Below are 26,838 nucleotides of genomic sequence, written 5' to 3'. Positions count from 1 at the left end.
CTATTTTCCTCAGTAGGATCTGATTTCCAATTTTTAAAGGATGTCTTTTTGTCTCTAGCCACTTCTTTTCTCTGTTGTTTAGCCATGGGGGAACTTTTTTGGTCCTCTTACTATTTTTATTTATTTAGAGCATACATTTAATTTGAGCCTCTATTATGGTGTTTTATAAAAGTTTCCATGCACACTGGATGCATTTCACTCTTGTGACTGTATCTTTTAATTTCCATTTAACTAGCTTCCTCATTTCTATGTAGTTCCGCTTTCTGAAGTTAAATGCTACTGTGGTGGGTCTCTTTGGTATTTTCCATCCCACAAGGATGTTAAATTTAATTACATTATAGTCGCTATTACCAAGAGGTTCAGCTATATTTATTTCTTGGACCAGATACTGTGCTCCACTTAGGATTAAATCAAGAATTGCCTCTCCCCTTGTGGGTTCTAGGACTAGTTGTTCCAAGAAGCAGTCATTAATGGTGTCTAGAAAATTTATCTCTGCATCTCATCCTGAGGTGATATATACCCAGTCAATATGGAGATAGTTGAAATCCCCCATTATTATTGAGTTTTCTATTTTTATAGTCTCTATAATCTCCTGGAGCATTTCACAATCACCATCACCACCCTGGTCAGGTGGTTGGTAGTATACTGATACTGCTATACTGTTATTATTCAAGCACGGAATTGCTATCCATAGAGATTCTATCGGAACTTAAGTAAATACTTTCCCCCCATCTGTCCAGTGGAGCTTGAGTAAACATAGCTATGCTTAAAAAACAGAAAAAGCCAGCTTCCACTAACATCGCTATTGCTTTGTTGTGCCAAATCAGCTTTGTTTATTCACCAGCATCCTTGAGTGAAGTCATCAGAGCTCTGGGATTAGCATGTGTTTAGCTAATTGTTGCTGCAGAACCAGAAGAGGAACCCCAGAACACTGTCAACGTGCAGCCTGCAAAACTAGTGGCTATTTTTCCTTTCATATTTTCCTCCAAAATACAATTAAAAAGTCCTAAGCAAAAAAAACCCTGAAGACTTATAATTGAACTGCATATGATATTTAGGTCTAATAGTACTTCTGAGACTGTTCATAGATTTTAGGTCAGACCAGACTACAATCAATTATTCTGACACATAACAAATGCCAGAAAATTTCACTCAGCAAGTCCTGCAGTGGCAAAACTATTCTTCCTTACTATTCCTTTGAAGCAGAAAACGCGTCTCGGCCCAATCTTCCCTTCCTTTGTAGTCCTCTGAGTATTCCTCACTCATTTGAGCAGTCCCAGTGTCCAAGTTCACAGGTACATAAATAGGAAGTACTCACAAGAATAAAGATTGCAGCATCAAGCAATATATGTTTGTAAAGTACTATGTTGGCTTACAGAGATGTATAAATGATGATTAAAGATGATAATATTCCTGAGGAGGAAAATGATAGCTCACCTGTGGCTACACATGAAGTTAAATGACACTGATAAAATATTAAGTATTCTTTCTCCTGCTATGAATATTGTAATTGAGTGATAATAGTATCACTCTGTTTTTTGAGTCAATAGCCCAGTTGCTACCTGGATAGAATACGAAGAGAAGGGGCCAGGTAGTTATTACAGAAGGGGGCTAGGGGAAGCGTGTTTCCTACTGCAGTAAAGAGTTTGTCAGGTCTTGCATTATAAACTCAGATCATCATGGTTTCTCCAGAAACTGTGGTCCATGATAAAATAGAGGATACAGATTCTCACACGTCTTCCTACAACAGTGGCTGCAGCAAGTGGTTTTTGGCAGAGTGGTGTCCTCAGATTACCAGAGTCTGGCCTGCTATCCAGAGCCTGGCAATCTTGCCTCCATGTCCCTGTTTTATGTAACAATTAAGAAACTGTGTCACGCACACCTGACTCATTCAGCTCAGATCAAGTGCTGGAAGAAAAATAGGTGGAAATGTTCTCCCTAAGGGGCAAATGGTCCCATGCAGTGGAGAGTAAGGCTTAACATGGTAGAAGCAAGGCGAAGTAGTCCAAGATGCTCCTCATTATGGATAATTGGGCCTCAGCATTAATAATTTAAATTAGCCTTGTATGTGAAATGCGACTCCAAAAATGACTGTTCTGCTTAGATACGTGGATAAAAATGCAGAAAGATAAAATGCAGTGCACTGGGACTTCTCTTGGCTATTGAACATTGAGTTCCTGCCCCAGGCCACACCTGAGGATTTCCTCTACCACTGAGATGTGGTCTCCCAGAAGGGCATGTGTAACAACCACCTATTCACTACCAGTGAACACAGTTATTGATCTGGATGAATGTTCAGTGATTTACTAGTCCTTTGAACATGCTATGGACCTGTTACAGACAACATGACAAGTAAATGTGATACTAAGTTTTCTTTCCTTTTGGATAATTTTATCTACTGACCAGGTTCATTTTCAGTGCTGCAGTTAAGAAATTCAGGTCTTTCCTGGAGTGGCCATTGAATTGGCAGACAGGGATTCCACTGACAGTGCACTACTTAGACTACTTCCTGTTTGTAGGACTATGGGGGTAGGGGGAATGCAGACATTAATACGTACGGTTTAGGGGTTAGCGTGCAGTTTAGACATTGCTTTTAATTAAGTGAAGACAGCAGGTCCTACAATGTTACTGAGCTACTTCAGATTACAGAAAGATTCAACACCAGGTGAGATCCATCTCCAAGAGGACAAAGTGAGAGCCTTGAGGGATCTGCAGTGAATGACCAGGGAAAGTGAAGCTGCTGCTGGGCATCTCATAGATAGCTGAATAGAGTTTCACCTGTGAAGTAGTGGCTGCAGACTGTGGACCTGATTTATCACTGTGTTGCACAAATATAAAAATGGAATAACTTCACTGATTTCAATGGGATTACTCCAGTTTAACTCCAGAGTAACTACTGTACTGAAATCAGTGGAGTTACCGTAGCATAAAAGATTGAAGTAACACAGTGGTGAATCAGGCCTGAAAACTTTTCCCTTTGCCATGACTTATAATCAGTTGCTTCACTATCACATATAGGATCTGCCTATATGCCCATAAGTCATAGGAAATAATGGTTTGGTTCCTCCCCTCCCCCAAAGAATGTATCAATAGAATATGGAGATGATGGTATACTGATGGTCTGTTGTGGACCCATCAAATGTATAGAGTTGACTGGAGAAGCAGGTTTGAAGTGAACTTTGGGGGATTTGAGGAACGGAATTCTGGCCTGAAGACTGAGTGAGTCATGAACTCATGATGGATAAATATTTCTTGTAAAAATTAATTAATATTAGAATACATATATTACTTACTTAGAAGGTTCCCCCTATTCTAGTGGTGGTCATGTCTGGCCAGAATATCTTATAGACAGTGGTGTGTTGTCCATGTATGCAATACATGCATTGCATGCCCCAGGACTGGCTCCTGCACACACCTGGAGGACACCATTTTGTAGAGACGTGTTGGGGGGTATGCAGGGTCAAGTGCCCCCCCCAGCAGCCGCCCAGGTAGGGAGCGGAAGGGGTGGGGCCAGAGCCAGAGCGGAAAGGGCGGGGCTAGAGCCTCTTCCAGCCCTGCTGGTACACTCCCTGGTGCGGTCCAGCAGCTGTCTGGGAGAACACCTGACTGCAGCATCGGGCTGCCTCCTGTCCAGGCTTAGCTTCCAGGGACAATGGCCGAGTGAGACGGAGCCCTCCTCCCACCTCCCCCCCACCACACAGCATGCTTAGAGTCAGCCTCTGTCCCCAGAAGCCAAGCCCGGGCAGGGAGCGGGCTGCTGCTGCCACCCCTTCCCAGCCAGGCTCTCCCCCAGGTAGCTGGCTATGCTGCACAGAGCAGCAACCAGGAACAGCTCCGTCCTGCTCCCCGCCTGGGCCTGGCTGCCAGGGAGGCTGGCCAAACATGCCGTGGAGGAGCCAGCGCAGCAGGAGGACAGAGCTCCCCGCCCCCTGCGTGCATGTAACATGGTGGGGGAGAGAGAGCCCGGGTGCCCTGAGCTCGCGCAGGGTGGGGAGGAGACATATGGTCATCCTACAGCAGGCCAGTGTTGGTAATACTCAAAGAATAGTTTATGGAAGGTTACATTATTCAGTATTTAGCTCAGGATAAGCGGAAGACTTCCATTTCATTGGTGACTGTCTATTACTCTTTACAAGAACTCATAATAAGGGACACAACATTTCCAATAATCAGGAGTGCCTAATTTGTTTTTACTTTGTTTATGTTGCTTGAAACACAGCTCTTCTGAAAGAGTGCTTTTACAATGATACCTAAGACACTTTAAAGAACCATTTTGTTGTTATTTTTTTAAATGCCAGTTGGATAGAGGAGTGAGTACATGTAGTACACACCAAAGAACACTAATGGGTGCTAAGGGACTGTATTACACGGTGAAAAACAAGATAGTGGAAGCTCTGGCATTTATGCGAGTTTGCTTAAATGAAGAATGCAGTCCAATCCTACTGGATGCCTACTTTCTTCAGTGAAAACACAACAATATAATGGAATTAAATCAAAACTGATCCAAACATCAGACAAGATTGCAAAAATAAACATACTGCCCACAGACTGTCCTTTCTATGTAAAGGAAAGTTGGATAACAGTGAATATATGATCTTAAGTGTTCAGAAGTATATTTTCTAATTGGTTATTCACAGGGGCTGATTCAGTTTCATGCCAATGTAAGTCCATTGATATCACTGCAGTTACACTAGTATAAACCCGGAGTATTGTTGTGGTGAATCGGACTTACAGACTTTAAACACTTCCATTAGGTGGGTATAATGTATTTTCTCTATTTTTTTCTTCAGGTATATTTACACATTAGTTAGTGTTGATTAATCTTACCTTTGTTGGTGCATCAACAACAGCCCCTTGATTAACAAGAACCTCTGCCACATTGACTTTGTCCTCTTGAGCAGCCAGGTGAAGTGGTGTCAGTCCACTCTGTAAATTAGGGGCAACAAATGATCATCTTGCAGAGGAGTCATATTAACATTATGAGCCAAATTCTTTCCTCAGTAACTTATACAATTGTACTGATCTCAATGAGGTTGCAGCTTATAAATGAGGGCAGAATTTGTCTATCTGTTTACTGTTTAAATTTGTTCAATTACAAGACACTACAATTTAAAAGCATCAAATACACAGCAAGCTAGTGTTTCCTATACAAGGTACAGCAATTATACAAGGAACATTATTTTATGTAGTATTAAATATGGAGCAGATATTATACTTCAGGTTTTTAACACAAAAGCTCAAGGTTATTTTCTCCTGGCGATTTCACTCTCCTGATATGAATGAGATTAAAAGAAACATCAAACAATTGTTTACACTCCTGCCAGTTTTCTAGGAGCAACACTCACTCACTCAGATTTAAATTCTGCTATTTACAGTGTTCTCTTATATATGAAAATGAATGTGTAAGTAGGCTTCTTCTTGTTTCAGTTCCAAGGCACACTGATGTGCTGTTCTATGTCAGCTGTTATTTCCTTCTCTTTCAGGGCTCATTGATGGGCTTCCACCTCCAGTTGCTTTAGCTCCAAGGTTCTCTGATGTTCTCTCTCTTTTTCTGCTACCTGCAATCGGTACAGCTCTAACTTTGTAACTGCTTCGCTCTCTCTCTCATCTTTATGCTTTTTCTGCTCTTATTTCCCTTACCCAAAATAATCAAACAGAAAATAATAAAAGTGTAATCTTTTCTTGATTGTATTCAGCCATCACACAAAGTCTCACTTAAAATCACTACACCAGTGTATGAAGTGCAAATCTCACTCAGTACAACAGGCTGTGCATTTCACCCTGCTCGCAGCACCAATGTGACATGCCCCAGAGTACAACCTGAACTGGTGGATTGTTGTGCCCCCTTAACTCTCCAGCCTCATGTGCACTAGGCCCTGTTTTGCTGTGTGAGCTGCCACTCTGCCCAGTCACCCCAGCCCCTAGCATGCAAGTCACCCCAGACAAATACCAGAATGCTATGCCCAGCCACTCTTGAATTACATACAGGGTGACACCTGCATATCCCCAGTCCCAGCCTTGCAACCCAGACATGTACCGTTTTGAACTGCTCAGTAACTTATTAAGCAATCCAAGCTCATAAATTCTGTCATTTTAGCAAAGAAAATGAATATGCACCAGCCCTTGTTAACCTGAGTAGATTCCCCAAGCCCTTCAGCCAAAAACACACTGGCTTAGATAAAACATCAAAATAAGTTTATTAACTACAGAAAGACAGATTTTTACTGATTATAACTGGTATAGGCATAAAAGGTCAGAATTGGTTACAAAAAGAAATAAAATGATAAAATTGCAGTCTAATTCCTAAACTTTACCAAGCTACGTCAAATGTGAAGCAATAAGGTTTCTCTTACCCAAAAGCTTACAGCAGTCTGTGCTAACTGGAAAGTTTTCCAGTTAGGATCCCTCCCCCCAGTTCAATGATGTTTCTGTCTTCCAAACAATCTTGGTGCCTTCAGAACAGGTGGGGGAAGAGAGGTGGCCAGGGGCCTTTGTTCCCCCTTTTTATATCTTGACCCTTTTTATTGGAAAAGTCCTTGCTGTGTCATGGGGTCAGGCAGCCCCATTGCTTATGTGCTCTGCACTCAGTTCTTCATATGAATTGCAAATTCTTGCTTGCACCTTCTGTATACGTGCAGCTTGAGGTGACAGTTCTTTGTTTATAGTTATTGTTATTTCTAAAGAGCTAGTCTGTGGACATTCCCCAGACTCACATGTTTCAGTAACAAACATACAGCAAAATCTCATAACTCCATATATTATGATGGTACACACGTTAACAGGACAGTAATACGTAACAGATTATGACTTTTCAAATGATACCTCACAAGGCATACTTTGTACAAAATATATCATAACCATATACAAGTGGTGAATATGAGGGTACAAGGTGTTATTTTGAGGTACAGTGTGTCACCACATAAAAGCCAGCATCTGCATTTAGGGGTAGCCATAGATGCTAATGAAGGACCATGAATAGTTTTAAGGTTAGAATAGGAGAAATGAAGCATAGGCTTCCAAGTGTCATATGAAGCACACCCAGAGACTCAGAGGACACTGAGCCATTCCACCTGCCGAGAGCAAGGAACGATTTTTGTGAGAAATTTCTCACTCTCACCTTCCTAATCTTGTCAGATAAATTCATACAGAAACCACACTGTACAATTACACTGATGGAGATGAGGGCATCTAGGGAATTAGGGATGCACATTTACTGTAGACATTATCACTGAGCAGACTTAACAGCCTATAAACCCTTTGGCAGATGTATAAACACTTCCTTTCCAATTCCCAAGAGAAAGCATGTGGAAAGTCGCAATGCTATAATGGAATGCCCCAGGGGAAGTGGAATCACTTACATTAAGAACAAAATCTCAGACAACCATACTGCTGATAGCCCATAAAAAATCAACTTCTCTTTACAAAGTTAGGGGCTACCACTGCTTAATGGGAGGCACATGTATAGATCTGCTAAAATGGCGGGAGTCAAGCCCACAAATAGCCTGGAGTTAAGAAGAAACTTCCCCAATAGGCATGTTACAACAGAATTGTCCATTACAGGGGAGAAGGGGAGGGTTTACATATTCATATGAAGCATCTGGTACTGGAGAATGTCAAAGACAGGATTCCAGAAAAATGGACAATTGGTCTGATCTAATATGGCCATTACTATGTTCTATTTTCTACCAGAAGAAATGATGACCAATTCAAACACCTATGTGCTTTACATAGAATCATAGAAATGTAGGGCTGGAAGGAACCTCGAGTCATATAGTCCAGTCCCCTGTGCTGAGGCAGGACCAAGTCAATTTAGACCACCCATGACAAGTGTTTGTTCAACTTATTCTTCAAAACCTCCAATGGTGGGGATTCCACAACCTACCTTGGTAACCTATTCCACTGCTTAACCATCCTTATAGTTACAAAGTTTTTCCTAATATCTAACCCAAATCTCCCTTGCAACACATTAAGCCAATTGCTCCTTGTCCTGCCTTCAGTGCACATGGAGAACAATTGCTCACCATCATCTTTATAACAGCCCTTTATATATTTGAAGACAGTTATCAGTTCCCCCCCTCAATCTTCCTTTCTCAAGACTAAATATACCCCTTTTTTTTAATCTTTCCTCTTAAAAGGTTTAGAAAACCCAACCTTGTCATTTCTGTTGCTCTCCTCTAGAATCTCCACTTAGTCCACACAATTCCTAAAGAGTGGGGCCCAGAACTGGACACAGTACTCCAGCTGAGGCCTCACCAGAGCTGAGTAGAATGGGACAATTACCTCCCATGTCTTATATACGACACTCCTGCTTATACACCCCAAAATTATATTAGCCTTATTTGCAACTGCATCATATTGTTGACTCATATTCAATTTGTGACCCACTATAAACCACTTACCAGTTATTCCCCATTTTGTAGTTGTGCATTTGATTTTTTCTTCCTAAGTGTAGTACTTTGCACATGCACTTTATTGAATGTCATCTTGTTGATGACAGCCCAATTCTCCAGTTTATCAAATTCAGTTTTTGAATTTGTTTTGTTCTGTCCTCAAAACCCCTCCCAGCTTGGTGTCATCCGCAAATTTCATAGGCATATTCTCCACTCTGTTATTTAAGTCACTAATGAAAATATTGAATAATACAAGATCCAGGACAGACCCATGCTGAACCCCATTAGATACATCCCCTCAGTTTGACAGCGAACTATTGATAACTACTCTTTGAGTACTGTCTGTCAACCAGTTTTGTACCCACCTTACTGTAATTTCATCTAGACTATATTTCCCTAGTTTGCTTCTGAAAATGTCATGTGGGACTGTGTCAAAAGCCTTACTAAAACCAAGATGTATCACATCTACAGTTCCCCCCATCCACTGGGCTGCTAACTTTATCAAAGAAGGTACTTAGATTGGTTTGACTTGTCAAAGCTTGTAAATTTCAAATCCCATAGAATCAGATGACGCAAAATTCACTTGCTAGCCCCTTTTCTTATTAGTTACCTTTTTTTTCCCTGAGTGTAAAAATAAATAAATAAATGCAAACTTACCTTGTTGCTAAGATTCACATTAGCATTTCTAGTAAGAAGCAATGACACCATGTCCACATGGCCTTCCTGGGATGCAAGATGTACAGGGGCAATACCCTGTCTGGTAATAGCGTTAGCATCAGCACCATATTCAAGCAATGTAGTCGCTATATCCATCTGGTTTTTCTTGGCAGCTATGTGCAGTGGTGTATAACCATTCTGTCAATATAAAACATTTGATTACAGGCTCATCTGTGAAATACCACAGTAAATTACTTTTCTGTACAAACTTGATTTTATTATCCTAAATGATCAGTTCTAAAAATTCAGTCCTGACATGAATGAGCTTAAAATTTGACCATATTAAAAAGCGACACATCAGAACTTTAATAACTATTTTAAAATCATCTCTGTAAATAAGAGAATTGAAAGAAATTTGAATGGCACTTTCTAAATGTGGAAAATGTAGCCCCAATATAGAGCAGTGCAATCTACAAACAAAGACTTCATAACCGTTTGAGACACCTTTCATAGTTATTTGCTACTTTTCCTTAAAGGTCTAAGTACATATTAACTCTGTAATGTACAGAAGGGATGGGATTCGCTATTATATACATGTTCATCTTTAGTCACTCAGAACAGCTGTTAGTGTTTGTTTTCTTCCATTTCTTGGTGTGAACCAGAGTATTATATATGAGAATTGGGGTCAGTCTTTCTTGTAATACAAACTTTATTGCAAAGTTTGTCCTAATCTTGTTGGGAGGCAGTTTTAGACATCCTATTTTGGGCCAGAAAAGGATATGTCAATATGAACTTCTGGTTTCATATCCCTGAACTCTTTCCTTCTTTCTAATCTGTGCATCCAGGTATTTCTAATAAGTTCATTTCTGAGTATCAAATTCAATTTCAACTGTACAGAATAATCTTAGAGTTCCAAAAGGAAGGACAGGATTTAGCAAAAAACCTGCAATTTGTTTTACGCACAAAGGGCTTGTCTATGTGGCTAGTTATACAGCACACTAAGTGGCTGTGAGGACACTACTACCATGTACTAAAAGTTTAGCAGTTTCAAGGCACGTTACCTTTTAGTGCAATGTAACAAGCTCCACACAGACATTTACGGGTATGTCTACACAGCAATTAAACATCTGCGGCTGGCCTGGGTCAGCTGACTCAGGCTTGCAGGGCTCAGGCTGCACAGCTGTTTAATTGCTGTGTAGATGTTCAGGCTCAGGCTGGAGTCAGAGCATCTACACAGTAATTAAACAGCCCCACAGCCCAAGCCTGAGTCAGCTGACACGGGTCAGCTGTGGTGTTTAATTGCTGTGTAGACATACCTTTAGTGTGGGACAGGCTAGTGCGCTGTACTTTCACACCCCAGCTTGCTATGCACTAACTATCCATGAAGACAAGTCCTAAGTTTCTTTAAGCATTTATTAAAATCAATGTGTGTGAGGCTTTGTCTACACTAGCACTTTTGTCAACAAAACTTTTGTGTGTTTTTTCACACCCCTGATCAAGAATAAGTTTCACCGACAAAAGCGAGTGTCTCCCGCTGACATAGCTACTGCTTGTTGTTTGGAGATCTTTAATTATGCTGGTGGGAGAGCTCTCTCCTGCTGGCATAGAGTGGCTACACAGGCGACCATACAGCTGTATGTCCGTAGTGTAGACATAGCCTAAGTCAGCTAAACAGATTTAAGAACCATGGGTAACACACTGGTCAGGGGCATGGCCAGCCTTTGGATACTGACTATGATGCTTATTGCACCTGGTCCTGTTATTCTTCTAGAAATAGTGTGTGAATCTTAATTTTAAAACCATTGGAAAAGAGAGTGAGTGAGTGAGTGAGTGTGTGTGTGTGTGTGTGTGTGTGTGTGTGTGTGTGCGCGCGCTTTTAAAGAAGTGGGATTCCAGCTGGATGGAACCATATAGCAAGTACCATGAATATTCCAAACTACATGGGCCTGAACCCCTAACAGCTTTGGAAACAAACCCAACGTAAAATAGGACCCAACTCCCCTTTTCAGGTAGTGGAAGAACCTTTTCCCCTTAAACAGTGGAAGAACAACTGCCAGAAACTCACTAAATCTACCCTCTCACACAGTGGCACCCATGCTTGACTTGTTTCCCCACTCCCACTAGATCTCCTGATCTCTCATAATTTCCTTGGGGGAAGTGATTGAAGGATATACTCAAAGGCAGAAACTGTCCATTGTGTATGGAAATAAGATGCCTTCCTCCCACACCATGATGAAACCCACTCCACTTCCTGCTGTGTGCTGCTGAGATAACAAAGACAAAAAAAGATATTTTTAAACTCCTGTATTTTTGCCTGTATCCTACCTATTTGCCCTTCACAGCTTCAGCTCTTCCTAGGGGTATGAGATTGCCTGTCCTAATGAGCAGGTCAGAGTCAGTCCTCTTGTGGCTGAAAACTGCATATCCTCTGTAGGTGAATCCGCTCTTTGAGCTTGTGCCTCCAGGGGTAGCTGAGCAGTACTCAACGGGAACTAAGGTACTGACTGTGGTGTGGCGATGCAAGCAGGAACAAGGAACACATAGGAGCATGCATGGTTACACCAGTGTTTTGTTAGCATTAACCCAGAAAAGAGACAGCACTAATTCTGGATGTATTGAAATCTGTGACATTAAGGGTCAGATCCTGCAAATGGATCTAGATGGATGGACTACAGTACCCACATGGAGCCCTTGTGAAGTCGAAGAGACTCCTCACGAGCACAAGAGTCTGCCTGCATGGTTCTCAGTGTAAGACTGTGCCCTTCCAGAACACTGAAGTACACTGGTCTAGGAACCTCTACACATACATGCCAACAGAAAAATTATGTTAAAAGAACTTTACTTGTCAAGTCAAAGGTTGCCTTTGCAACCTTAATTTGTCCCCGTTGTGCATATGCAGTATAATACAGTCTTTAATTACATGCTCATACATTATTTTTTCCACAGGACACCTGCCTCATTCAGTAAACAGAATGTATGGTGCTCACTCTATGAGCAGCCATTCAATATTTTATTTTATCCTCACTGTTCAATATGTGGGCTCAGTGCATTATTTGTTCTACACTATTCAAACCCTGAAAATAGAATTATTAATTTCCTCCTGGGCTTTTCTATGGTGCTCATCACTATACTACCAGAGTGCTTCAGAAACATTAATGAATGTATTTTCACAACACGCCTATAAAGTGAATGGGTGATATTATCCACATTTTATAGATGGGAAGCTGAAGCACAGAGAGATTAAAGGTCAAAAGTACCTGATGTTGGGTACTTTATCTGAGATGCTTAGACCCTAATTTTTCAGAGCACTTATCACTTTGTGTGTTCAAAGCACAGTCCCACAGTTACAGCTGTGAGTGCTCTGCACTTCTGCCAATCAGATCTCAGGGTCTCAAGTTGGACACTCATAAAATGAGGAAAACACAATTAGTGACCACCTGCAAAATGTTTGGTTTAAATGACTTGTCTAGTATCACATAGAAACTCTGTAGGAAAGGCAGGAATAGAATCCATTCCATTCATCCATGGAACATTTTAACTCAAATGTTTAGTTTAGCAAAGTTATAAGCAACTGAAAACAAGGGATTACAATGGGACGTATAGGCAACCCTATAATAGGTGATGCCACCAACCCCACCTATAATATAGAGGTATTATGCATGAAAGTCCATTCATTCACATTTCTAGCTAAACTTGTTTCAAATATGTTTGATCAGTCATTGCAGACAGGGTTGATGGTAGAACACAAGTTTTCAGTACTGTTCTAACCAGTTTTAGCTTTTCCACACTGGCTGTTGGAAACTGTTTTAGACACTGGTTTAGCTGAGATCTTGTTTAAATTGAATGTAAACCAGGTTCTTTAACTTGGTTCCTAGCCATAGGACCAAAAACTACTGTCTGTGAAAAAATATCTTTTTCTGACTTTAGTGAGCTAGCGCCACTGAGCAGGGAGGGAGTGGAAAGACCATATTACTATTGTCTGAAGGCAACTAGCCTTCAGATCAAATATTGGCTGAGTACAGTTTACAATCCCTCTGACCAAAGAGAAAGAACTGTTTCCTTTCTCTCCAACCCCATCAAGGCCATCCAGCTCAGTCTGATGCCAAACATAAAAGTGAACTTTCTAAGTCTAGCTATGGAACTGAGCACAAAAGCATGTGCATACTCCTAGCCATTGGCTACATGCCCCCTACGAAGCCAAGCTTCTGACACAGAGGCAATACATAAATAAAAGGAAGTACAGAGTTAATAAATTCTATTTTCATTTGAAAAATAGTTCACATTCTTAAAAGAGTAAAAAGAACTTTCAGCACAAGAGAAACATATAGAAAAGCTGAAAATACATCTGATATGTGCCTGACAGCTTCACAAGTAAGTCCAGCCTCTAACATGTGAAGGAAAACCAGTGCATTTTGTACATCTTGCAAAAAGGCAGAGTTTACTTTTTTGCAAATGCATTTTCATATGTTCATAACTGTATTTTACTCAGTGAAACTGAAAGTTGTAAGTCGCCAAGAGTACGCAAATAAAGAGCTGAAAATCCAAGTAAAAATTCAGCTCACTTTCAATCTGCATCTTTTCCTCATGATAAGGACCCGACTATCACAATAAATAGACTTACAGGGGATGGGAGATGTTCAGGGGGAAGTGTTTGATTATTCTGACTGTAACAGGAAAAAACAAGGGATGAGTGTAAGGGTAGACAGAGATGGCAACTGAAAACTAGAGAGGAGAATTAAGGACAAGGATTGCAAAATGGATAGTGAACTCAAATTAACTGCTGCTATCTAAGACCAAGATGAACACTGTAAAAAGAAATAGGCATAGAGCAAAATACAGCAATGTCAGCATTAACTGTCCATCCCAGTTTTCAGTTGCACCAGGGGTCTGGGACTACAACTAATTCGCTCTTTCACAGCTCACTTTTTGAAGTGAATATTGTAATGCCAGTCTGATGGGCCAGTCAAAAGGTCAATATTAAAGAGGTACAGCAGGGCTAAAAAACAATTGTTGAAGAAGCTGATTGTGGTACTAATGATGATCTATACGACATTACACATTTATTTATCAGACTGAATTTACAAAAGGAATGGGAGTTCATCTGCCCCATGATCACATCATCTATTAGTTGACTGCACAGCGTATCGCCAAAGGCCATAACATGCTATTGTTAATTTCAGTTAGTATTTATGCTCAACTCAGTGTGTTGCTGTGGTTCACTTGCTGTAAACTACTAACAAATGTTGTGTTTTAAGAAGCCTTTCAGCTAGCACCAAAAACCACAAGTGGCAGCTGCTAACCCATTTGGTTACAGATGTGTGAATGAGGTGTCAGAATATGAGACTCTGGTTATCTCTATGCTGTAATTTTATCATTTTGGTTTGGGCTTCAGAAGCTCTTGGCATTTGGTGAAGCCACAGTCCCTGACCATATGGGAGAGCCATGCTCTATGACAGTTATGTTTCTTTCAGCAAAAACTAGGTCAGTAGCTTCTAGTCACCTGCAGAAGGACGTTTCTTTCACTGCTGCATTTAAAATCACTGTGCTGGGATGGAAAAAAATCAGAGATCACCCCAGTTCGCTTCCTGGGGCATTGTGTTGGCACATCTCTATAAAAGTTATTGATTTTTGGCTTTACCGTTGTTTCTCTGTTTATTTAACTTCACTTCCCTCATGCACTTCACATTATGTGACTGAACAAGGTGGGTTGCCCCTTAAGGGATAGACGGCCAGCCAACCCTGGTTACTCAGGAGGAACACCTGAGCAGGGACCAGCTGATTCCCCTCTTGAGGGCAGCAGGAAGCTGTAGAGAGGACAGTGTGTTTGTGTGTGTGCTGGTGCTCAGACAGACCAGAATGGAGTACAAAGGCTGCTGGAAGCAAGCAGGCTCCAGCAGAGAAATCTGGAACTTGCTTTATGTTGTTGTTTTCTTTCTGGTTTGTGTTTCTTGGAAAATAAATAGAATCCTGGCTGAAGGGCCTGCGAAACTGATCTGTTGCATGCATTACTGAAGAAGCCCCTCAAAGGTGACACTGAGGCAGGGGGCTGCTTGCAGGGCCACCTTGAGGCTATGAGGGGGCATGTGGGAGTCAATGTCAATGAAATATGATATATAAGAGACTACATTTCCCTCTGTGATCTGTCTCCTCTTTAGCCATGCAGAAAGACTTTGTGTGTCATGTCTGCATTTGGTCCCACTGCAGAGGAAGACAATCAAGAGGTGTAGTTTGTGCATATATGATTTTGGCCTCTGCACACAATCTTCATCTTCAATATTTGTTGTTTGGGATGCTGTTTAGGACTATGCCCATCACCATCGTATCCAAGCATGCTTCAGGCCTGTTTTATTTACTGATGTTGACACACTGGTGATAAATGGTAGATGTAGAAAACTGCGTTATCCTGGGCTTTCTGAGTCCAGGGGATGCTGTGGGATATTCAGAAGAGCCCATCATGGATTCAGGCACATTGGACTTCCCACACCCCTTTTTAAGTTTTATATTCATATATCAATATTTTTAGGCTCATTTATGCAGATGTTGCTCTCTCTATATCACTCCCATGCTCCCCCGGTGCTCCCCCCCCCCCCCCCCCACACACCTGAATTCTTGTGCTGTGTTTTGTTTTGTCCTGTCCTGTCTACATTAAATTGCAATCTGTTCAGGGCTGTGGCTATGTTTTTCTATTTCTAAATACTGTAATGAGATCCATTTGCAGTGCTTCAGAAATGCTTATGAAGAATACTAATGCTCAAACTGACAAATCCCATCCTAACGTGTTTTCCTAAAAGGATGCTGTGACAAAGTGCAGGGCTATTACTTGGTGTCTGCTGAACAGGGAGTTAACCCCAGCTCATTTCCCCCCATCTACCTTAGCACAGATGCTAAGGGGAAGGGACATAAAGGTGGTCGCATGTGAGACAGTGTTAGGGAGAATGCGTAGTGGGAGGCAAGATGGGCTCCATACTCAGTAGTCATGGGACCTGACTGAAACCCAAGCTGGGTGGGGGTGGGGATTCTACTCTGTTAACTAATTCTACTTCCTTGTTACAAACACTATCCTTTGGGGGGAAAGACCTTGTTGGTTGCCGCTTTTTTCCCCCTCCACTGAGTCATTCTACCAGCCTACAGATCCCTATGTGGATGAAAAACATTAATGAACAGGGTCAACAGGGTGCACTGTAACTGGAAGCCATAATGAATAATGCTGAGACAGAACAGAGAAAAAATTATATCAAAAGCATATCTGCTGTTCCCTTGCAGTGACCAACATTTGTACCTTTGCAGATGCGTGAGGTGAAGCTCCCTGGTCCAAGAGCAGAAGTGCCACTTTCTGATTATCGTAGTGTGCAGCTACGTGGAGTGGAGTTAAACCACTCTAAAAACACATGCAGAACAAACAAGCATTGTTATAACTACCATCAGTGAAAACGCAGGAGTGCAGAGAATTAGGTTAAACTAGATACGGTGAGAACACAGTGATATTATTCATTTCTGTCTCCAAACTCTCCATTAACTTTTGAGACAACACACATTAGAAGAGACAAAAGCTGTTCCTTGTCTGTGAACACCCTGTTCACACCCTTATTTAGGGTAAGATTGTGACTTTGCCCAGGGTCAGAGGGAAGGGGAAGAACATATCTGACTGCCCCAGGAGCAGACCAGGAAAGGAATTGGCACTTTGAATCACAGCTCCTGTCCTAATTTCCCTTTGCCCAAGGGTGTAAGTAAACCACTATTGATCCATTCGATTTTCCTGTTCATGCTGGCTCAGCACTGTCGCGTTGTGAACCCTTGGCTCCTCCAGTTCCCTGCTCACCAGCATGGGGGACGGGAGAGCAGAGTCCTGTCCCCCGATCTCTTCCCTGTGCTCTGGCTGAGCAGGGAAGTCAGGAAGCGCTTTACACTTTCTTATTTCCCTGGGTGGACACATGAAAGAAATGACAGTATTGCCCTAATGATGTTAAAATCTATTTCTCATGGGATGCTGACCTTACTGGGATATAGCTATACGATGATGAACAGAAGATTTCAATTAAACCCAAAATTGTGGCAGTGGATATTAGCAAGTGCTTGTGTGATAGTAAGTAGCTGCTATGGTATTATGGTACATGGGTATGTACATGAAAGTGGGCAGTGGCCTTTTCTGTCCTACCTTTCCAGCAGCATCTGGAGATGCATTCTTCTGAAGCAGAAGGTTGGCTACTTCAATTTTTCCATATTTTGCAGCTACATGCAGAGGAGTAAACCCTTTCTGTAAGAGAAAAAGGCTACATGATGGCCTTGGACAATCCTCTCCCAGAGGTGTCTGGCAGTTCCAGTCACACAGGTGGCTCTGGCCTATCACGTTACTTCTTGTTTCCTTTCCTTCTCTTACATAGCTGTTAACCACAGTAGGTGCAGCTAGTCTGTCTCTTCTTTGTTTCCAGATACCTTCATGGGCCTGGAGGTGGTTCTTTGCAGGGAAAAGCCCAGACACCCATTGAAGCAGCTGGAAACAAGGAGCAGCAGCCAACTATGTAATCAGAGTAGCTTTCCACTGACAACCAGCAAGTGCTTCATTGGTCACCAGTGGTCCCGGACATGGTTTGGAAAGCACTCATATCTATGCCACTTGGTGAAAATTTCAGCTGTGCACTCCTTTCACTATGAAATCAATATACACCCAAATGGAATCATGCCCATAGTTTGCCTGGAAAAGGGCAGACATTTTGTTGTTTGGAAGAGTAGAAATGTTTTTGTCTTATGGTAAACAACCTAGAAATTAGTATTCTATCTCTGGAGTTCATGTTGCACTTATGCCAGCTAATGTTCATCACACACGATAGGCATTGCTAGACAAATGTGCTGAGCTTAGTCTTTAAAAATTAGACAAGTCTATCAAAGCAGATTACAGATATCCATGAGAACAATTGAGCTGTGACACTAAAAAAAAAATCAATATGTTTTTATCACTAGGCTATGTTATAAATCAAGCATAGAAGTGAAAACATGTTATCTTTATCCTCCTGGATAATAGAATGTAGTTAATTCCTATGTCACTTGGTATGCACATGTGACTCCGGCACCAAATTCACTGGCAACTAAGCCAAAACCTTTTAAAGCATTTGAGCGATCACTTCTACAACTCCCTTACCTTTGTAATTATAGCTAAAGATGCACCATGATCCAAAAGAACTGAGGCTACATCTTCATGTCCCTCTCGAGCAGCAAGATGTAGTGGTGTATACCCAGAAGTAGTGGCTGCATTCGGAGATGCTCCTTGCTGTAACAACTGCTGCACTATATCAGCTTTTCCCAATCGGGCAGAAATGTGTAGTGGCGTTTGGTCATCCTAAATATAAAGATGACAGGAATACAGTACAGTCTGCATAAGGACATTATTTGCTGAGATGTTGTTGTTATGCAACTGTAAATGACTATTAATTCTATCAAGGCTAAAACTACTAAATAGTCCATGCTGTTTTTCCTCTCTGTCATATGATTAAGGGATGTAGTGCCTGAAGGTGCTTTGTTACAGAAAATGTTTCCCACACACAATGTGATCAAGAACAGAAAATAAGGTATTCAAGTTTCTCAATCTGTCCCTGCATTGCATCATTTTACCATGAAATTATATTGCAGGCCATATTGTACTAAGGGCCTCATCAAAGCTACAGTGGATTTAGAGCTGTCCCTTGACCGGATTTATAGAGGTATTTAGGCACTTAGTGGGATTTTCGAAAGCATCTAGGCAGCTAACACCCAATGAAATCAATGAATTTTTGGCGCCTAGATGCTTTTGAAAACCCCACTATGCATCTAAATACCTTTACAAATCTAGTCCAAAGACCTTAACCTGTTCTATGACCTCCTGCAATATCTAATCACACCAGAAGGAGTTTGGGATGGAGTGAGAATCCTTGGCACTTAATTTCCTTATTTTATGTATTAAAACACATCTTTTATGTTTATTTAGAAGTGAGCAATTCCTTTCATAGTCTCTGTCTCAATAATGGAGAATTCCAGAGAAACTGGTAAAAAGTTTCAAATCTGTTAAAAAAAAAAAAGTAAGGGCGCCCGTTATACTTGGTTATGTTCAATTATTATTTTTTTAAAAACAGAATACTACAAACATTATGTGGCACTGAAATCCATGTTCTTTTATAGAGATTGCAATGACTCATTTCAGAACAGCAATGCCACTGTACTTAGGCTTAGGAGTTGCTCTGAGAAGAGCCTCACAGATTATTTTCAGTGAAGAAAAATAAATAGATTGAGTCACTTAAGTGTAGTCTGTGACCTTGCACCAGGGGCCTACCAGATCATTTCACCTTCTTTCATTAGTTGTTTCTGTAAATTATGTACTGACATTTTCCTACACTTCCACATTGCACGATCTTCGTTCCAAGCAATCTCAGTTGTCTTCAACAAACCATCCTACCATGTCACACCACCTCCCCTTGTTCCTCCCCACAAAGAGACTAGGAATAACCCACATTTACTTAATTATCCATTCTTTGGTGACAGCACCTTTTTCCAATTGAGACATCCTACTTCAATCACCCACTCCTTAATATCTGATCTATTATGGAGAAATTCCTACAGGTAAATTGCTATTGCTTTGAAACCACTGTATTTTTTGCCTGACTGTGACGTGGCAGTCCAACCATCACTGCTTTCTTCTCTGCAAGACTACTACATCTGACTTTTAGGTGTTCCAGAGATGTCAGCACTGTCTGGAGTCCTTTGTGAAGCACTCTTTCAAAGTATATTTATTTTTTGAATGTATACAGAGCAAAGCTTTGTGAGATGACAGCAGATGCCTATGGCACAGGGATGATAGTTTTACACAGAATAAAAACAATTTCCCCCCATCCAGTAAAACTGAGGGGAAAAATGACCATCAGTACCAGCTTCACCCCATCTGCCTTATCCATACATTTGTAGTGCACTCACCTTAGTATCTGAGCACCAAACAGAAACAAAAAAGATCATTACCACAATATAAAGACCAACACACGGTTTCACTTCCTTGCTCCCTCCCCAGAGGCTGGGAAGAAAATGTTTCACTTTAATTGGCAAAACGTCCTGGCTTTGCTAAGTGTACCCTTTGTTTATTTATTATACGTGGAATATCACCTTACCTTAGCTTTAGCTTCTACCTGAGCTCCATTTTGTACTAGGTATCGAACAACTTCTGCTTGGCCAGCTCTGGCAGCCATATGTAGTGCTGTTTCTCCTCTCTAACATGTAGTAGTGAAAGCAAAACACAGTCAAAGATTCAGTAAAAAATACAAAACATGTTTAATCAGTAAAAAAACCTCATGATCCAATTTAAAATAATCACCACATGATTTTTTTTTTTTAAGGAGTAGTTTGTGAGCAGGATGTGGAAGCAAATTTGACCTCTAGAGCTATACCTTGGAAAGTAATTTATTCCAGCATCAGTTTGCTAATAGGATAGTACATTAGTGTTCTCTTCTTTTGTTGAAAAGAAAACAAAGCTCTTGTTCACTTGTAGTCTATTTACAATGTTAAAATGATGTCAGATTAAATGACCACTCAGTTGGTCAAACATTTAGAATGATTGCAAATTTTATGTATTCAGATGTGCTGATTTTCCTCTACATTCCTGCTGTTATGCCCCATGACCCAAATGTCTGTTGTGATCTGACAAGCACTCGGTTGAGTGAACACAAAAAATCATTACTAAGTACATAAATCCAAGGCTTAACAAAAGATGCATATCCAAGGAAACCAGAATGATTTCAAGAGGGAAATTGTTTTCTTGATTTTTGTACTTTGCTGGATCTTTTAATCCAAATGTTGCCTAAGTTACAGATGGTGCTGCATGTGTGCATAATTTAATATTGTTTACAGAACAAACCATCTATACAGTGCTCTCTTCTGATAGTGTCCATCTCTCTGTTTTGAAGAGATACTTTCATGCCAAATTATAAAAGAAGGATTCAAATTTACATCCTTCTTTTTTCCTAAAGCAATGAGTGTAGTTTGTCAAGTACACACCTAAACACCACTTCCCTGGGAGCCTGGGGCACGCAGCTCTCCTCCAGGAAAAGTGCACTTGTACGGCTGTATGGACACATGCAATATGTCCTGACAATCTGCTGCAATCTGTTGACAACAACAGAACTTGCCTTAAATGGTAAGGCCTCTGGTGTTCTGGGGAAGCAGAGCTCAAGCAGTCAAGTGCACTTCTCAAAAATTAGATGTGCTAAGTTAAGCTATAGTGAGTGAGTTCTCATTCTTTAGGTTAGCAAATAAATAGATTAATATAATCAGTTCAGGATAAAACTAAGGCCATATCTACACTAAAGGCACTACAGCTGCAATGCCACAGCTATACTGCTGTAGTGCCAGAATGTAGATGCTTCCTACCTTGACGGAAGGGGTTTGTCAGTCAATGTACATAATCCATCTCCCCAAGCTGTGGAAGCTAGGGAGATGGAAGAATTCTTCTGTTGCCCCACCTGCATCTACACCGGGGTTAGGTCAGCTTACCCATGGCTCTTAGCAGTGATAACTAGGTCAATCTAAATTTTAAGTGTAGATCAGGCCTAAAGCAAAACTTTCTCAGGGTCCTCTAAACCCACTTGAGTGATGCTCGGTTCTCACAACTCCCACTGACTTCTTGAGGAGCTATGAGTGCTGATCACCTCTCAAGAGGTGGTCAACACCTTACAGTATTGGACCCTTAAATAAATACCAATACCAGAGATTCTAGTTCTTTAAAAATGTGTTTCCATGCTACTGAGAAGAAAGTCATTGCTCACCACATTGGTAGTGTTGGGTGATGCTCTGTGATGCATCAGCTGTGACACAATATTTACATGTCCCATGAAGGCAGCAACATGGATTGGAGTTAGGCCCGACTAAAAACAAACAAACAAACAAACAAGCACAATTAACTTGCTAGTTTTACATTATCTTCTTTGAACAAAGCATGGGGACACTGAATAGTTTAAAAATCAATATAGCCAAGTGCTTGCTGTTTTCAAATGACTGAACAAGGCCTTGATTTTGGAAAGACTTACACAAATATTTAGCTTTAAGCACATGCGGAATTGGGGCTTTATATGTGCTTAGGATTGAGAGGTATAAATAACAAACATTGTAGTTAGTTCAGCAATTCACTAAAATCTATACATTAATGAGGAAGGTGAAATTTTGCTTCCACTTAAAATTTTGCTTTTATATTAAATTTAACATTTTTTAAAGGAAATAAAGAAATTTTCATTACAAACCAATACCGGACTGGAAAAAAATGGATACAATTGTTTCTGGTATGAAGATGCAACTTGCTGAAACACAGGGTTAACCTGTGGATTTACTGCAGGTGGATTTACTGTCGCTCCTCCCCACCACCTCCAATTTTTTTCCAAGTAAGTGAAAATGCCCATTGATCATATTGGTCAATGTTACCCATCTACTTCCATGAGAGGAGGCAAGTTCAAAACCACTGCAGAGTGCACAAGAGTGCTAGCTCTACAGAACGTTTCCTTTCTCCTTGAAACTACGCAGACTTCCAGCACTAGAACTCTGTGGGGCTGCCCTTCCACAGGATTTGGGGGATAGACAGGGGATCAGCCACTCAACTGGGCACACTCCCTTGCTGACCTCAAGGCAGGGCTCTGGCTTTTTGGCCGCCCCAAGCAAAAAAACAAACAAACAAAAAACAAAAAAAAACCTGCGGCGCGGCCAAAACGCGGGTGCAGGGGGACCGGCGGGGGGGGGGGGGGGGGAAGGGGGAGGGAGCGGGCGGGAGAGAGAGAGAAGGGGGCGGCCAGGGCTACAGCAGGGGCGCTGCCACGCGGCCCCTCCCGCTGCGCTGCCTCCTGCCACGAGGGCTCCGCTCCGGTCGGCGGGGAGGGAAGGAAGAGGACTGCCCTGCAGGGTGCTCTGGTTCTCCATGCCGCCGCCCCATACAGGGCGAGAGCGGAACAAGAACAACAACAAAAAAAACAAAACAAAAAAAAAAGCGGCCGTGCCACCCTAGGATTGGGCAGAATGCCGCCTCCAACAATCTGCCGCCCCAAGCACCAGCTTGCTCAGCTGGTGCCTGGAGCCGGCCCTGCCCCAAGGATTTCCCATCAGAAATCCAATTAATATTTAATAGTTCTCCAAGCAGCATTAGAACCCCAGAGTCCCCTTCACAGCTGCTGCTGCACAGCTGTGGTGGAAATCAGCAAGTGTCTGTATGTTCTCTAATGGAGCTGTGCTGCAAGGGGAAGGATATCATTTATAAAGAGGTACCAGATCTCTATGGATCTCAGAAGATCTCTTGATTTTGGTGACTAACCCCTCACCCCATTTCATCAGAACTGTGAATAAGAAACTGCAAGTTTGTCTCTTAATCTGGAAAAGCCAGCATGAGAGAGGATGTGGCCCAAAGAATCTAGTTTGTTACTAGCTCTAACTCAGCGGTTCTCAACCCAGGGCCCGTGGGCCGCATGTGGCCCAATTAGCACACAGCTGTGGCCCAGCTCAGCTGTGTGCGAAAGGCTGCGGGCTCCGGGCTACCCTACTGCAGGCTACCGCTGGCCCCATGCACCGGCTGCCACCCGGCCATGCACAGTGGGGCTCATGGACCCGGTGGAGTCTGGGGTCCTAGATGCCCCCACGGCGGGTCTCGGGGTCTGGGCAGCAGACTTCCCTGCCATCCAGCAGGCTCCGGGTTGCCCTGCTGCCTGGCTGGGCTGCCAGCTCCCCTGCCGCAGGGCTCCGGGGTCCAGGCTGCCAGCTCCCCTGCCATACGGCGGGGCTCTGGGATGCCCCATACAGCAGGGCTTGGGGTCTGGGCAGCTGGCTGCCACCTGCCCCCCCGCAGCAGGCTACGGGGTGAGAATCCTGGCTGCCCCCTTAGCGGGGTTCGGGGTTCAGGCAGCCAGCTGTTGCCTGCTCCCCCACAGCGGGCTCCAGAGTCAGGGCCCTGGCTACTCACTCTGCAGGGTTCAGGGTTCGGGTGCCAGCGGGTCTTGGGGTCCAGGCGGCTAGCTGCCCCCCAACCCCCAGCTGTGGGGCTCGGGATCTGGGCAGCCAGTGGGGCTCAGGGCCTGCACGGCTGGCTGCCCCCTGGCCCCCCGCAGCAGGGTCCGGGCAGCCAGGGGGATTGGGGTCGTAGGTGCCCCCTGCACAGCAGGGCCTGGGGTTAGGGTCCCTGCCCCAATCCCAGCTCCTGGCCCCACTCTGTGGAGGGGTCTCTCGGCAGAGGGCACTGAGCATAGGGATTTGTGTGTGGGGGGGGGTTAGGTGGGGGGCATAGTGGTTCTCAACCTGCAGTCCAGCTAACATTTCGTGGACCCCATATGCAGCCCACATGGTAAATAGGTTGAGAACCACTGCTCTAACTAGTTGTATTATTTACTATCCACCTTCTTTTATAACACTTTACAGGAAAAAATTTTTGAAGGTTTTTTTTTTTTAAATCACAAAAATAAATCTGTTATCAGATTTCATCACAAACATTAACCCATGTGCAAAAAAGGCAAGTTTTCAGTGGAAGAGAGGGGCAAGATGGAGGATCTATAAAAAGGTATGGAATCTGCAAAAAATAATCATATTAATAAATAGTTGTACAATAATGATGACATAAGACAAGTCACATTTGGGACCAACTTTTTCTGTCCTCCTACTCTTGACAAAAAGGACAGAACCTGTTGGTTTCAGATTTCTCTAGCGAAGAACACTGTGCAGCTGTCTGGCCAATGTACTGATAGCCACATAAGAGATTAAACCACCTTTGTTCATGACTGCAAATGTAGCGGCTCCAAAATATCCTCTTCTGCAGTGTCACCATCACAGGTCACCATGATATACTAATGGCTCATGACAGAAGTGGAAGGGAAGACAGAGCAGTAGTGGTGACCAAGTGTATATGAAGAAAGTATTCTTCCACCATAACACCTGCAATTCTCCTGTTGAAAGAACTGTTTCTGGGTTGTGGATAACCTTATTAATCTGGGCTGTCTTCACCAGATAATGGAGTTGAGCATTTTATGCTGTATTTTCTAATCCTTTGTGGATAAGATCACCTAGATTCAGACAATTACTACAGCTGAGCTACATTTTTGGCCAAAAGATTCATAGTTGGGTCAACCCAAACATTGTTTGAATTCATGTCAATTTCAGAAAATTGTTTTAAAATAAAAAATGAAATATTTTTGGAAGTTTCAAAATGAACTGTTTCAACATCATTGAAAATTAAACATTTCCATTTTTCAGGCCACATTCACAAGGGGATTTTAGGTGCCATTCACAAAAAACCCAGGAGGAGAAGGAGGCAGCAAATGCCTCCCCTTCTTATATCCAATAGCCCAGATATTAGGACACTCACCTGGGAGTGAGAGATCCAGTTCCAATCCCCACTCTGAAGCAGAGACTTGAACCAGGTGTCCTACCACCAGGCTCTAGGATATTTTAGGGCAGGTTTCTCTCAGTCTTCCCTTCCGAAGCTGTTCCATTTTGTATAAATAATTAAATAGTCATTGGAGCAGGACCAGTATCCAGGTGTCTCTCCTCCAAGGTGAGTGCCCTAACACCAGGCTACAGAGTCATTCTTTCTTTCTCTCTTACCCAACGATTATTCAAGTATTTTATACAAAGTGGAACAGCTTCACAGTCTGAGAGAGACCCATGCTAGAATGCACCACAGGCTGGCGGTTAGAGCACTTACCTAGGAAGGTGGACACCTGGGTTCAAGCCCCTGTTTCAGAGAGGGGGATTTGAACATGGATCTTCCACGTCTCAAATGAGTACCTTAATCACTGTGCTGTTGAGTATAAGAGGGGCACCACCACTTCCTCCTTTTGGTTTTTTTTTTTTGGTTTAGTTGTTTTTTGGTACCTAGCCTTCGTTTCTTTTGCTTTTATTAAAAAGGTGAAAAAAATCCCCAAAATAAAATGTTTTATTTGGCCCAAAATGAAACTTTTACTCTTTTTTTACTATGCCTAAAATAAATAAAAAAATTGGTTACAGTTTGCCCTGAACCAAATTTCCCTCTATTTTTCTGAACTGCCAGTGAAATGAAAAATCAGTTAATCACACAGCTCTACAAACTGCCTATTTTCGCGGTTAGAAAGCCACAAGTGAGGAGAAGAAAGACAGTGTCTGTTTTGCTTAAGTTTCAGTCTGTGCCTCTCATTCATGTACTGATGGGGCTTCAAGCTATGACCTGAAAGTCAGATTCATGTCCCCTTTAGCTAGTACAAACCAGTTGGGGCCATTGCTTAAAGCCTCCCTAAGGAAGACCAAGATGTCTGCTTCCTTTAAGGAAGCACTACTTAGATCCTTATTCAAGAAAGTATATCCTCATGCAGAAAAGTTTTCCATTTATCACCCTGTCATTTAGGTAAAGTACTGGTTGATTTTCCATTGAATAATTTAAAAAATGGAAACAAATTCACACTTCAAAGTTCTGAGAGGTAAACTGTTCCCAAGTGTAGCCTGTTTAATTTCCTTAATGGAGCAGCTAATCCTTTTTCTAACTTGACTCCTTGTATAGTTATCTCACCTTTATACAAGTGGCCGTTATTCTTAACTTGACAGGGCTCTGCACACAAATAGGACCAAATTTCCAGTGCAGTTTCATTTGGCCTCTAAATTTTTGCCAGCAATTGTGTGTGCACAATCATATGCAGCCCTAAGTAATAGCAGACTGATGTCTATTTGATTTGTAATCACAAATTACCGTAGATGAATTTCATCTCTATGCAGAGCTATCACAAGGCCTATGAACCACATAACTAGGGCCCTACCAAATTCATGGCCATGAAAAACGCGTCACGGACCG

At 42.1% G+C, this 26,838-nt stretch overlaps 1 protein-coding gene across 2 annotated transcripts in view; it reads right to left on the bottom strand.

Moving 5' to 3' along the window:
• Window positions 1-26,838, bottom strand: part of ANK3 (ankyrin 3) — a 305,045-nt gene that overhangs the window by 119,714 nt on the left and 158,493 nt on the right. For both annotated transcript variants that reach the window (XM_065407161.1, XM_065407162.1), the window contains exons 12-18: window positions 21,824-21,922; window positions 20,174-20,272; window positions 18,184-18,381; window positions 17,203-17,301; window positions 16,327-16,425; window positions 9,048-9,245; window positions 4,828-4,926 (exon numbers count right to left, since the gene is read on the bottom strand). In XM_065407161.1, coding sequence (XP_065263233.1) covers window positions 4,828-4,926; window positions 9,048-9,245; window positions 16,327-16,425; window positions 17,203-17,301; window positions 18,184-18,381; window positions 20,174-20,272; window positions 21,824-21,922 — 891 coding nt within the window. The remainder of the gene's footprint in view (window positions 1-4,827; window positions 4,927-9,047; window positions 9,246-16,326; window positions 16,426-17,202; window positions 17,302-18,183; window positions 18,382-20,173; window positions 20,273-21,823; window positions 21,923-26,838) is intronic.

Source organism: Emys orbicularis, chromosome 7 (assembly GCF_028017835.1).
Source record: "Emys orbicularis isolate rEmyOrb1 chromosome 7, rEmyOrb1.hap1, whole genome shotgun sequence".
NCBI classification, from domain to species: Eukaryota; Metazoa; Chordata; order Testudines; family Emydidae; genus Emys; species Emys orbicularis.
The sequence above is the reverse complement of the archived record's forward strand: the minus strand, read 5'-3'. Positions and strand labels throughout refer to the sequence as shown.